This window comes from Choristoneura fumiferana, chromosome 18 (genome assembly GCF_025370935.1).
Source record: "Choristoneura fumiferana chromosome 18, NRCan_CFum_1, whole genome shotgun sequence".
NCBI lineage: Eukaryota > Metazoa > Arthropoda > Insecta > Lepidoptera > Tortricidae > Choristoneura > Choristoneura fumiferana.
In genome coordinates this window covers 14,725,654-14,737,623 of record NC_133489.1, presented here as the reverse complement: position 1 = coordinate 14,737,623, position 11,970 = coordinate 14,725,654, and the positions used below count along the sequence as shown (strand labels likewise).

Below are 11,970 nucleotides of genomic sequence, written 5' to 3'. Positions count from 1 at the left end.
CACTAAAACGACTGAATTGTATCTATACAATCGTAGCAGAATGTGGGTGTTTTTATTATCAACCGTGATTATATTATGTGTTATTCATGTTTTATTTAATTACAACAGTTTCGCGAGGCTAATGAGGAAAATACAAGGACCAGATGGTTACTTTATAGTTGGCAATGCGTTACAAGTTATGGTTTCACCAGGTACGTACTTTCATCATCATCATCAATTAAGAGTCGTTTGTTGTCGGTCAAGTAATTTTCCCTAAACCCTTTCATCCGACAGCGTTCTGACTTTTTGATAAGACCCGGCGCTAACGTTTTCCATAACTTGGTTAAAAATAATTAAATTTTCTTCTTTCTCTTCCTCTGTAGCTCCAAATTTTTTATGTACTTTATTGTGATAAATAAACGCTGATAATCCACAATAATGTCCATCTATAAGATTAATGTGTTTTTATGGATAGATGAATTGATGGATCTCGCACGGGGATTTGCCAAAAAATTTCCCAATATACATCGATTTTGGTGCTTTCCTGTCGCCGTAGTCGTAATATATAATCCAGAAGATATAGAGGTAAATATGAATAATATTAACAAGAAAATTTTAATAATTCCGTGCTTAATTCTACAAAATTAGCTGTTTACCTAGTTATCTTTCCTTTTGCCTTTTCTTATTGGCAATACCTTATATTTTTTTCAGATTGTAACTTCAACTATGAAACACAGTGAGAAAAGTATGGGATATACATTTTTAAAACCATGGCTGCAAGAAGGACTACTTTTAAGCAAGAGTAAGATTGAACACCTATATCGCAATAAGAAGGGTGTCATAGTTTGACTGTATGAGTGTGTGGCATTATAGCACCCATACGGATGGACACATTTTGATGCGGTTTTTTTTAATAAAATTCAGCTATTTTAGAGATATTGATTTATGCTGTCTGTAGGTACTATTTGTTGATTGTACTTTTAATCTGACCGTTAGCTTTGCCCGGGACTTCATCTGCTATCAATTCGTTTATCGCTAACCCGCAGGAATTATGCAATTTTCTGGGATAAAAACTATCCTGTGACCTTCCTAGGGTCTCAAAGTACTGCATACCAAATTTCATCTAAACTAGTTCAATGGTTTAAGCGTGAAAAGGTAACAACAAGACAGACAGAGGTAGTTCCGCGTTTATACTATTAATAAGAATAAAGCGAAGCGCTAATTATCATAATATAACTATGTAGAGCCATGAGTTTACATTATGATAATATCTATTGATTATAAATACGTGTGTAACGAGGTGTCATACAGCTCGTTTCATCCTAACTCTTTGTACTGTCTGGTTTAGCACATATTCGAAAAAATAACATTTAAATTCAAATTTCCTTTTCTAAATTCCACACCTGTTCAATTTACGTCAAGTACTAGCCATTCTATTCAGAGACTCCGAGCTGGACACTTACCTGTCCTTTTATCCTAGATCCTATAAATCTCTTAAAACTCCATAATAAGCTTATAATTTACTACTCCTATACGAAGGAAGGTTTTATACTTAATTGTACAGTGCATTTTGTGAAGTTTCATAAGATCATTAGATCGTAATACTGCTGGACTTCAGTGCCATTGATTTATATAAATAAAGAACTGGGCACGGAAACGTAAGTTGATTAACTATGTATTTTTTATAATTGTTGATGCAGTGTCAAAGCATACCTTTTAGATACTTAAGACCGCGTCTGTTTGTCCGCAGGTGCCCTTTTATTATTATGCTAAATAAATATCACTGTCTGCCCTATTCCTGTCTTCTTCCTTCATCCGAACAACTTCCCCGGACACCACCCCGTGACACTGGCGCACCAACGTGGTAGAACCCACCCAAGACCCGAAGACCCAATATCAACCCTCTCATAAATTTCGAACCCTACTTTTGGCCAACATTCAGTTTACCGCCCTAACCTACTAAAATCAAAATATAATACTTTCTATTTAACCAGCTTTCGAGCCCTTAATTAAGCATTCAACGTGTCGTCGTCCTGTTAGTCCCAGTACACTAACAATACACTGCACAAAAAAAATACACAAAACATTCACAGACAATAACACTAAACGCGGTTTCCATAGAAACCAACATAATAATGACATAACTTCGGGTGTTCTTAAAACTCGTCTGAGTCACCTGGAGATGTGTCATTAACCACTTACGGCAGTGCTGTTGGGGAATACCCTCAGTGTATCCATCACAATACCTACACTGGAAAAGAGACCTTCCTAGGACCTTCGAGGTCGCTTATCTAGAGGTCTCCGGACTGGTTCATGGTATTACACACACTTTTTAATATAGAACACTTAAGAATATTTCTTATAATATTTTATCCGAACTGAGGCCAAAAACCTAGTTAAATAATCAAGACTTAAGTTTCAAAAACATTTAATCCGATATTATGAAGATCACTTTCGTAGTTATGAAAGTGATCTTAAGTAGTTACTTAACGCATTATTTTTATAACTAATATTCGATTACGTTCATATTTAAACCGAACCTTATTCAACATACCTTTTACTTGTACTGAATTACCAAACTTACGCTTTAGAGACATCTAATCCGATATAATAATTACAATCACTCTCTGAACAATCACTTTTTTATTAGTATCACTTTAAGATAATCGTTTTAAACACAATGCAGACGGCTCTTCTAAATAAACCGGAACTCCTGTACGAGCTCAAGCTCCGCGCCGTCCAATTTCCTTCTTCCGCTACAGCTGATGACTTACGCCAACTTCTAAATCCACTTTTAGAACAGCCATGCTGCATCGAAACGAGCCCTTATACTCTGGAACAGGACATGGAAGAGGTCACCAAATGCCTCACCATGGTTTCATCTCGTCTTCTCCTGTCATCAACCACCAACATTCACAACGATCGTTATCGCGACATATTAGAACATTTATGCGCAAGAATTAATCGTATTTCTATAACAACTGATATTTCTAACACATTATTACTAAAATATAAACAGATTTGCGAACAACTGACAGATTGTCAGAAAAAAAACAATTATTCTCGAACGTCAACATCACCGTCTAATTACGAGTCCGCGACCTCTTTGCTTCAACCCCGTACAGATTTCGATTTATTAGCACAAAAACTATCAAACCTTACCGACAATCGTCAAACCGACTTTAAACGATTTAATTACAAAGGAGACGGTTGCCCACGCGATTTTATTCAAAAGCCCGTCCACACTTAGCCCGCGATCGCGCGCAATGGCTGCGAAGGGGCGCGAACGCTAAGTGTAAGCCTTTCGCAATTCTTCGCGGTTTCGTGCTTTGTCCCCAATTTTGGTCGGTTTTTGTCCCGCGTCAAAGGGCGCGAAGCGCGAACGCGACGCGAACTGCATATGACTCCACACTCGCAGTCCCGACCGAGGTTTGGACCTGCACCGTCGTTGTGAATGGTGAAAAATCGATTACGATGGATACTTGTCATCCACACCTTCGTTTCTCACCGTTTCTTAATTTGCGTTTTATTTTAATATGACATAGTTGTAGTACGCGTAACGCGCATAAAGTAGGGACGCAGCAACAGCTACTTCAACGTCCATTTCATTTAACGTTGCCAATAACTGTAAATACCGCGAACCATTGCAGTGTAGAGTCGTTGTTAAATTCGCGGCAAGTTCGCTTCGCGAAATCGCGCCGTGATCGCGGATAAGTGTAGAGCGCCAAAAAAGTAGAAGAATTCGCAATCTCTCGCAATACGACCATAAAAGGTTACATAATTGCATTTATGACCTATTATCGGAACCCCTTTAGATTGGTATAGAGCTAAAAAAACAACGCTTACTGATTGGAAAACATTTAAAACACAATTTATCCGAGATTTCGAAATCCACGACCACGACTATTACTTATCTTAAACTATAAACTCTCGCAAACAAAAAACAAACGAGAGAATAATTATGTACTTTTCCGCGATGGAAGCACTCTTTTCCAAATTACATGAACCACTTTCAGAGCGATCAAAGATTGATATCTTGCGCAGAAATATGAACCCAATTTATAGTTCAAAACTGTTGCCCACTGACATGACGTCGATCGATCAGCTTTTTCAAGCATGCAAATGGTATGAGAGCTGTAACGGTTTAAGACAAAACAATATATTTAATCAAAACGTCAGCGATCAACAGAACCCTTCAGAATACTATTCATCAACTCGTACCACACTCCATATACCACCATTTTCGTACAAAAACGAAGTCCCAATTCACACTGTCACCCCCCCCCCGACCGGGACGATATTACGTTTCTCCTGCCCTCGTTGTCGAAACAACGATCACCAATTACAAACTTGTACCAGTAAAAAGATAGTATGTTTTCGCTGTGGCAAAGAAAATGTCACATACCCAAAATGTAATAATTGTCATAAACATTCAAAAAACGCATAAAGGGGAAATTAATATATCAAAAACCACAACTCAGGAATGGAATCTATGGCTAAATACAATTAGAATATGCATGTCATCATATAAAACTACATCAATTTTATTCAAAAAGAATTCTCATGATTAAAGACCATACTTAAACGTTAAGCCCAACAACTTAACATTATGTGGCCTTTTAGATAGTGGTAGTGCCATAACCATTTTAGGAAATAATTCACACGAAATACTATTATCTCATGGCTATAAGCTTAATCATAAACAAACGATCACAGGATCTGTCGCTAATGGCCAAACGATACGATCCATTGGTACCATAGAACTACCTATACTCTTTAAAGAGAAAGTTGCAATCATAACTGCACACGTAATACCTTCCGTAAAACAATCTCTTATCCTCGGCATCGATTTCTGGAAAATGTTTAATTTAGCACCTGACATTCTTCATACATTAACATCATTTACGAATCAACATATCGACACGTTTGTCGTTAATGCACCTTCTGATCATATCAGTAATTATGATACGCTTACCGATACTCAACGTCTAATATCAGATACCATTATCCAACGGTATAAAGATATTTCAACTGAATCCAAACCCATGGGTAAAACACATCTCGTCGAACACCACATCGATACCGGAGATCATCCACCCATCAGACAGCGATGCTATAGACTTTAACCGGAAAAACAAAAGGCCCTATGTCATGAAGTCGACAAAATGCTAAAACTAAACGTCATCGAACCCTGTGAAAGTCCATGGTTAAATCCAGTCATTAGTCAATAAGTGATTATGAATTACTAACAAAATGGATTGAAAAGTCTGAATAAATATTATTATTATTATTATTATCACCCCCAAGAAGGACCAAACGTGGCGTTTTTGCATCGATAGCAGAAAATTTAATTCAATCACACGCAAACTAAACCCTTTATCTCAGATATCATTGATAAGTTAAAAAATGCTAAATATCTCTCCTCCATTGATATTGCCAAAGCTTTTTGGGAAATTCCTTTACGCCCGTCAGATAGACCCAAGACTGCTTTTCACGTGCCAGGCCGTGGAATGTTCATGTTCCGCGTAATGCCATTTGGTCTTTCAAATGCACCTGCTACACAGCAACGTTTCATGGATACATTATTTCCATCAGAGAATCTAGATAATTCAGTATTCACTTATTTAGATGACATAATTATCATCAGTAATACATTTGAAGAACATATAGCATTACTAAATAAGGTCCAACAGAAACTAGCGCAAGCTAACATAACAGTAAATTTCCCTAAATGCTCATTCTTCAAAAAAGAACTCAAATATTTAGGTTACATAGTCAATGAGTCAGGACTCCAAACTGATCCAAGTAAAGTCCGAGCGATTCTCGATATACCCGCCCCCAACAATCCTCGTGAAGTTAAGAGATTTTTAGGTACAGCAAGCTGGTATAGACGATTTATTCCAGATTTCAGCACTAAGGTTGCGCCTCTTACCAAACTAACTTCTACTTCCAAAAAGGCCCCACCATTCAAATGGACCTCTGAAGCAGACATTGCCTTCAGAAACATTAAAGAAGCCCTAGTCTCAACTCCTATTCTCGCTTGTCCAGATTTTACAAACCCCTTCGCAGTCCACTGTGATGCTTCCAGCTTCGGTATTGGCTCAATGCTCACTCAAGAAGTTGACGGAATAGAAAAACCCATAGCCTATATGGGTAAATCCCTCACAGGTCCCCAGAAAAATTGCTCTATCACAGAAAGTGAATTGTTAAGCGTCATCTTATCCTTAGAACATTGGCGTTGCTACCTTGACAACGGCCTCAAATTCACTATTTATACAGCTATTTATACACTATTTGCACTCCAATGGTTCTTACATCTAGATAATCCTACAGGACGTTTAGCTCGCTGGAGTATTCGCCTTTCCACCTTTAACTTCGAAATAAAACATAAACGTTGCAAAGACCACTTGGTTCCAGATGCTTTATCACGCTCAGTCCCTATAAGTATCATAAACTACAATAGTTCAGATACAAATGACGATTGGTATAACAATATTTATTCTAAATGTAGCATTAACCCTAACACTACCCCCAATTACATCATCAATAATGATAAATTATATAGATTCGAACAAACTACTTCATTACTCCATTCTGAATATAATTTTAATTAACACTTAGTCTTTCTCTCCTACGGAGTCCCAGAAACTGTTATTTTAGACAATGCTGCTCAATTGATTTATTCCAAGCCTATCAAGTACCTAAGGTTCATTATACACCACGGTACTGTCCACAAGTAAATTTAGTCGAAAGGTTCAATAAATCAATAATTACCGCTATATCCTCATTTGTTGAAAACGACCACAGAACTTGGGACGTAAACATCCACAAGATTCAATTCGCCATAAACACAGCCGTAAATGAGGTAACCAAATACACGCCAGCTTCCTTAGTCTTTGGTCGTGAATTGGTCATATGTGGGTCGGTATACAATAACACTGATCTCACAGATGACATTATCTTCGCGCCAAGAAACGAACTTGCCGAGAATTTGGGACACCTTCACTCTATTTTCTCAGAAGTTCAGGCCAGGTTGTGGAAAGCACATCAAATAAACTCAACATCATATAATAAACATCATCAACATATAGAATTCAATGTCGGTGATATTGTCTGGAAACATACCATCAGCAACGCAGGTAAATATCACTCGGCCAAACTCGCTCCTAAATTTATTAAATGCAAGGTTACCCAAAAAATATCACCACTAGTTTATGAATTAACGGACATGTCTAACAAACCACTGGGACGATGGCACGTTAGAGACCAAAAGCCGATTACCAAAATTAAAAATTAAAATGAAGAGTTCATTCACATTCGGCAATATTTTTTTCCATACAAATCATTATTACTTTTCTCCTAGCATTACTTTAAAAAAAAAACTTACCTATGTATATACTGTATATAATTTATCCATTCACCTTTTTCTCATTTCATTACTCTTTTCGATTCTTCATTAATAAAATACATTGTTGACCTAGTCTAATCAATATTACTTTACCTTTGATAAATACAAAGGATAATTACCAAGTCATAGTAGTTCCGATGGACAGTTGAGCCATACTTGGATTCAATTATTTATTGTTATCCATGTCTTATTATTCAACTACGTTTAAGATGCTTGCTTGCTTAATGTTTGCTCGCTAATCCTGCCGTGAAGTAGCAGTGCTTGCACTGTTGTTTCGGCGTGGAGAGTAAGACAGCCGGTGATATAACTGGCACTTGAGGTATTCCTTCTTTGGCCTCTAGGTTGGCAACGCATCTGCAATACCCAGGTGTTGCAGTTGTCTATGGGCGGTGGTGATCTCTTACCATCAGGAGACCCACTTGTTCGTTTGCCATCCTTCGAATAAAAAAAAAAAAAAAAAGATGTATTTGAATTATTTTTTCTTGCATACATACGTGCATACATACTCGAACTCATACACTTAAATTATGTACTTTAAGTGTATGAGTTCGAGTATGTAATACTCTTATTTTACTCTAGTTAAGTTCACCTTCACACATCAGCGGGTGGTTTATGTAATAAGCCTTAATACCATTCGAGAACGATTTAACGAGTATACCATTAAATATCAATGGATACTCCTACACAAGATATTTTGGTTAATTACCGTCAATACTAACCAAAATAATTATGAATGATAGATGAATGAATGAATGCAGAGTGTTTCCTCGAATCGTTTCTCTTATAAGATACACATATTGTAAATATAATTACGCACTCTCCAAATTACAATCATTCACATCACTCATTTTAATTACCTTAACTATACTCTTTTTAATACAACGAAAAAATCCCATCAGGACTTAACATCCCTCAGGATTTTTTCTTCCAGGGCAGGCCGGGTATTGTAACGAGGTGTCATACAGCTCGTTTCATCCTAACTCTTTGTACTGTCTGGTTTAGCACATATTCGAAAAAATAACATTTAAATTCAAATTTCCTTTTCTAAATTCCACACCTGTTCAATTTACGTCAAGTAGCCATTCTATTCAGAGCCTCCGAGCTGAACACTTACCTTTCCTTTTATCCTAGATCCTATAAATCTCTTAAAACTCCATAATAAGCTCATAATTTACTACTCCTATACGAAGGAAGGTTTTATAATTGTACAGTGCATTTTGTGAAGTTTCATAAGATCATTAGATCGTAATACTGCTGGACTTCAGTGCCATTGATTTATATAAATAAAGAACTGGGCACGGAAACGTAAGTTGATTAACTATGTATTTTTATAATTGTTGATGCAGTGTCAAAGCATACCTTTTAGATACTTAAGACCGCGTCTGTTTGTCCGCAGGTGCCCTTTTATTATTATCCTAAATAAATATCACTGTCTGCCCTATTCCTGTCTTCTTCCTTCATCCGAACAACTTCCCCGGACACCACCCCGTGACACGTGTACATGTATCAGGTAGATTTACACCACAAAGAACATGAAACTACCTATGTGGGAGAGACAGCCTTACCTATACTGTTTGACCTATTATTGTTATTTATTTTCGACTTTGTATGGGTAGGTATATGCACGTAGGAGGAGGAAGAGTCACTTTTGTTTACGAACAGGCTAGGGCTTAATTTATACCCGTGATAAATCCACAGATGAAAAATGGCAAACACGGCGGAAAATTTTGACGCCAACTTTCCATTTTAACATTCTGCGCCAATTCAGCAAGATTCTGCAGGAGAACGCTCAGCGGTTGTTAGATACCTTGGAGACAACAGCAGAGAGGCCCATTGATGTTGTGCCCATTATATCAGAGTTCACGCTTAGCTCTATTTGTGGTAAATACGTAAACATGTTTAAATTAAACAAGCAATTAACTAATGCAGCACTTGGTCCCGTATTGTCTATCTATTTCTTCAAGCCTTTCATTTAAACAAAAATCGCACAGACAATTGTTTATACAAAGCATCTTTCAATTCATCCGGAATATTTTGCGCAGGTAGCTTTAGTAGACTTTTGTAATGGTCAACAACTGTTTCTATATCTATATTTATCGATGTTAACAGAGTTCGCATCAAAGTGTGACTACATTTTTGAGTCTAAAATTTCGATGAGATACCTTTTAAAGGGGGTTCAGTCAAACGGAACAGTTTGTATTTGTGTTGGTATAACCTACTAAAATATTTCGGATGAATTTGAAGACCTCCTGTATTGCTCAAGCTGACCTGTAATCCTATTATTTTAGAAACTGCTATGGGTACTCAATTGAACAAAAATGATACTGAAGCCGTAAAAACTTATAAAGAAGCAATTTATAAAATTGGCAGTATAGTCACTTATCGCTTCACTAGGATATATTTATTCATGGATTCCATATTTAACCTAACACAAATGGGAAGTGCGCAGAAGAAAGTACTGGAGATCATTCGTAAGTTTACTACGAAAGTGATCCGCGAAAGGAAGGAATTACTTAGGAACACGGATTTAACAAATATTGGGGAAGACAACGACGCCAATGAGGACATCTTTATGAAGAAAAGCAAAAAAGTAGCCATGTTGGATTTATTGATATCAGCTGAAAAAGAAGGTTTAATCGATCAAGCTGGCATTCAGGAAGAAGTCGATACCTTCATGTTTGAGGTACGATCTTTTGAACTTGACCAGCTATTGAAAGTTAAACTAAACAATAAAAATTAGGTACGATTGTATTGAGAAATAACCTGTCAATTGATATTGTTAACAGGGCCACGACACTACAGCGTCTGGATTAACGTTCTGCATGCAAGTGCTAGCCAACAATAAGCACATACAGGTAGGTAGGTACTAAGTACTTTTATAGATGAGCTAACATGGAACATTGTCACAGTGAGAGGATTTCTTGATGATGATGAAACATGTTGATAGAAATTAGCAATGTTAACACGATATCAATCCCTAGGGGTTCGAGAATTATTTCCGTAGCCTTACCTCATTTAAAAAGTTTTTTTATGTGCTGTGCATTCAACTCAACTCATATGAATTTATTTTGCGTTTTCCAATTTACAGGACAAAGCTGCAAAAGAAATAAATGAGTTAATAGGTGACCCTAACCGGCCCATTGAAATGGAAGATCTGCGAAATATGCGTTATCTAGAATGCTGTATTAAGGAGTCTCTTCGCATGTATCCACCGGTGCCATTTATCAGCAGACGCTTGACAGAGGATGTGACATTAAGTAAGTCCTCACAGCAAAATTATTTACAATCTGACGAAGGTATAATTAAACACACTCAGTGTTACGCAGCCACACAGAAATTTGATTGAACTATTCAAAATGTATGTATGTAACAGACAGAACGTAATATGAACCGAGAAGGAACCGAGTAAAAGAGCCATAGATGGTGATAAAAATTTTAACATATTAACTACCGATTACACAGCCGCTGCTATGATTCGGCCATGCTACTAAAGCGGCAATTACACTGAGTCGTTCGCCGCATGCTGCATGCGGCGACCGCAAAAGTGTAAAGAACACGGTAGTCGGCCGCATTCGGCGAGCGACAGCTGCCACCGCCTTAATATGGCCGCCGCAGTAGACGGACAGACAAATTTAAAGGCGACGGTCGTTCGCCGAAGTAGTTTGAAACAAATTCGGCGACCGCATTGGGTGAACGACGCAGTGTAATTGCCGCCTTATAATTATAGGTACTAACTTGTAGTTAAGATAAGACTCCTATTTTAATTTTCCTGAATCCCTGAGTAAATGAAGACCATTATATTTTTTAGGCAATTACCACGTTCCCGCTGGAGTGCAGTGTCACATATCAATCTACGACTTGCATCATCGCGAGGATTTGTTTCCTAACCCTTCAGTGTTCGATCCGGATCGTTTCTTACCTGAGAACTGCATCGGACGACACCCTTACTCTTACATACCCTTCAGCGCGGGACCCAGAAACTGCATCGGTAATCACTAAGTTAAGCAATTTACGTCAATACCTATGTTAGAACTTCCTAACATTCTAACTAATGAATTCGCCAGTCAGAACCTGCAAGATTTCAATAGTTTCCAAGAAGTGTGTTAGGTACCTACTTCAAAAGGTTATAGTTAAAAATGAGTAAATATACAACTGAAAAAAGGCCTATACTTAAGCCAATAAAAATTGGGAGCTCTGCTATGCTCAGAAATGAATCTAAAAAACCTCATTAATTACCATATCCAATCTTTTATTATTTAGGTCAGAAATTTGCGATGCTCGAGATGAAGTTAGTGCTAGCGGAAGTTCTACGGAAGTTCGAACTACAGCCTGTCACTCGCCCGGAAGACCTCAAATTCGTGGCCGACCTAGTGCTGAGAAATAAGGACCCAGTATACGTCACATTCGCAAAGAGAAACAAAACGTTATAGGGCTCCTGGAATTGTTTCAAGTTTTAATCTGATCCGACAAAAGATAGTAATTCAGTAATTAAATTGTTTTTGCGTTTGAATGAGACTTTTTTTGAAAGACTTCTCATATACGTCGTGACCATGGAATTCTAAATATAATTTCGTTCCCAGTCT

The 11,970-nt window shown here is 37.4% G+C and overlaps 1 protein-coding gene and 1 long non-coding RNA gene across 2 annotated transcripts; both read left to right on the top strand.

The window, feature by feature from the left end:
* LOC141438279 (cytochrome P450 4C1-like) lies at positions 1-11,897 on the top strand. Its single transcript, XM_074102091.1, has 9 exons — positions 1-191; positions 455-564; positions 691-781; positions 9,086-9,268; positions 9,676-10,070; positions 10,174-10,242; positions 10,476-10,644; positions 11,196-11,375; positions 11,648-11,897. Exons 1-9 carry the CDS (start codon positions 41-43, stop codon positions 11,815-11,817), a joined length of 1,518 nt encoding a protein of 505 aa, XP_073958192.1. The 5' UTR covers positions 1-40; the 3' UTR covers positions 11,818-11,897.
* Positions 876-8,600, top strand: LOC141438284 (uncharacterized). Its single transcript, XR_012452470.1, has 3 exons — positions 876-1,637; positions 1,730-1,843; positions 8,519-8,600. It is a non-coding gene; the product is annotated as an uncharacterized lncRNA (long non-coding RNA).
* Positions 11,898-11,970: the final 73 nt, after the last annotated feature.

What these genes read in the sequence shown, in the direction of transcription:
- LOC141438279 (XM_074102091.1), top strand. Translation starts at nt 41, where the DNA reads ATGTGGGTGTTTTTATTATCAACCGTGATTATATTATGTGTTATTCAT. An exon ending in ATAATCCAGAAGATATAGAG is followed by an intron (nt 565 to 690) that starts GTAAATATGAAT and finishes TATTTTTTTCAG; the next exon opens with ATTGTAACTTCAACTATGAA. An exon ending in GGGACCCAGAAACTGCATCG is followed by an intron (nt 11,376 to 11,647) that starts GTAATCACTAAG and finishes TTTATTATTTAG; the next exon opens with GTCAGAAATTTGCGATGCTC.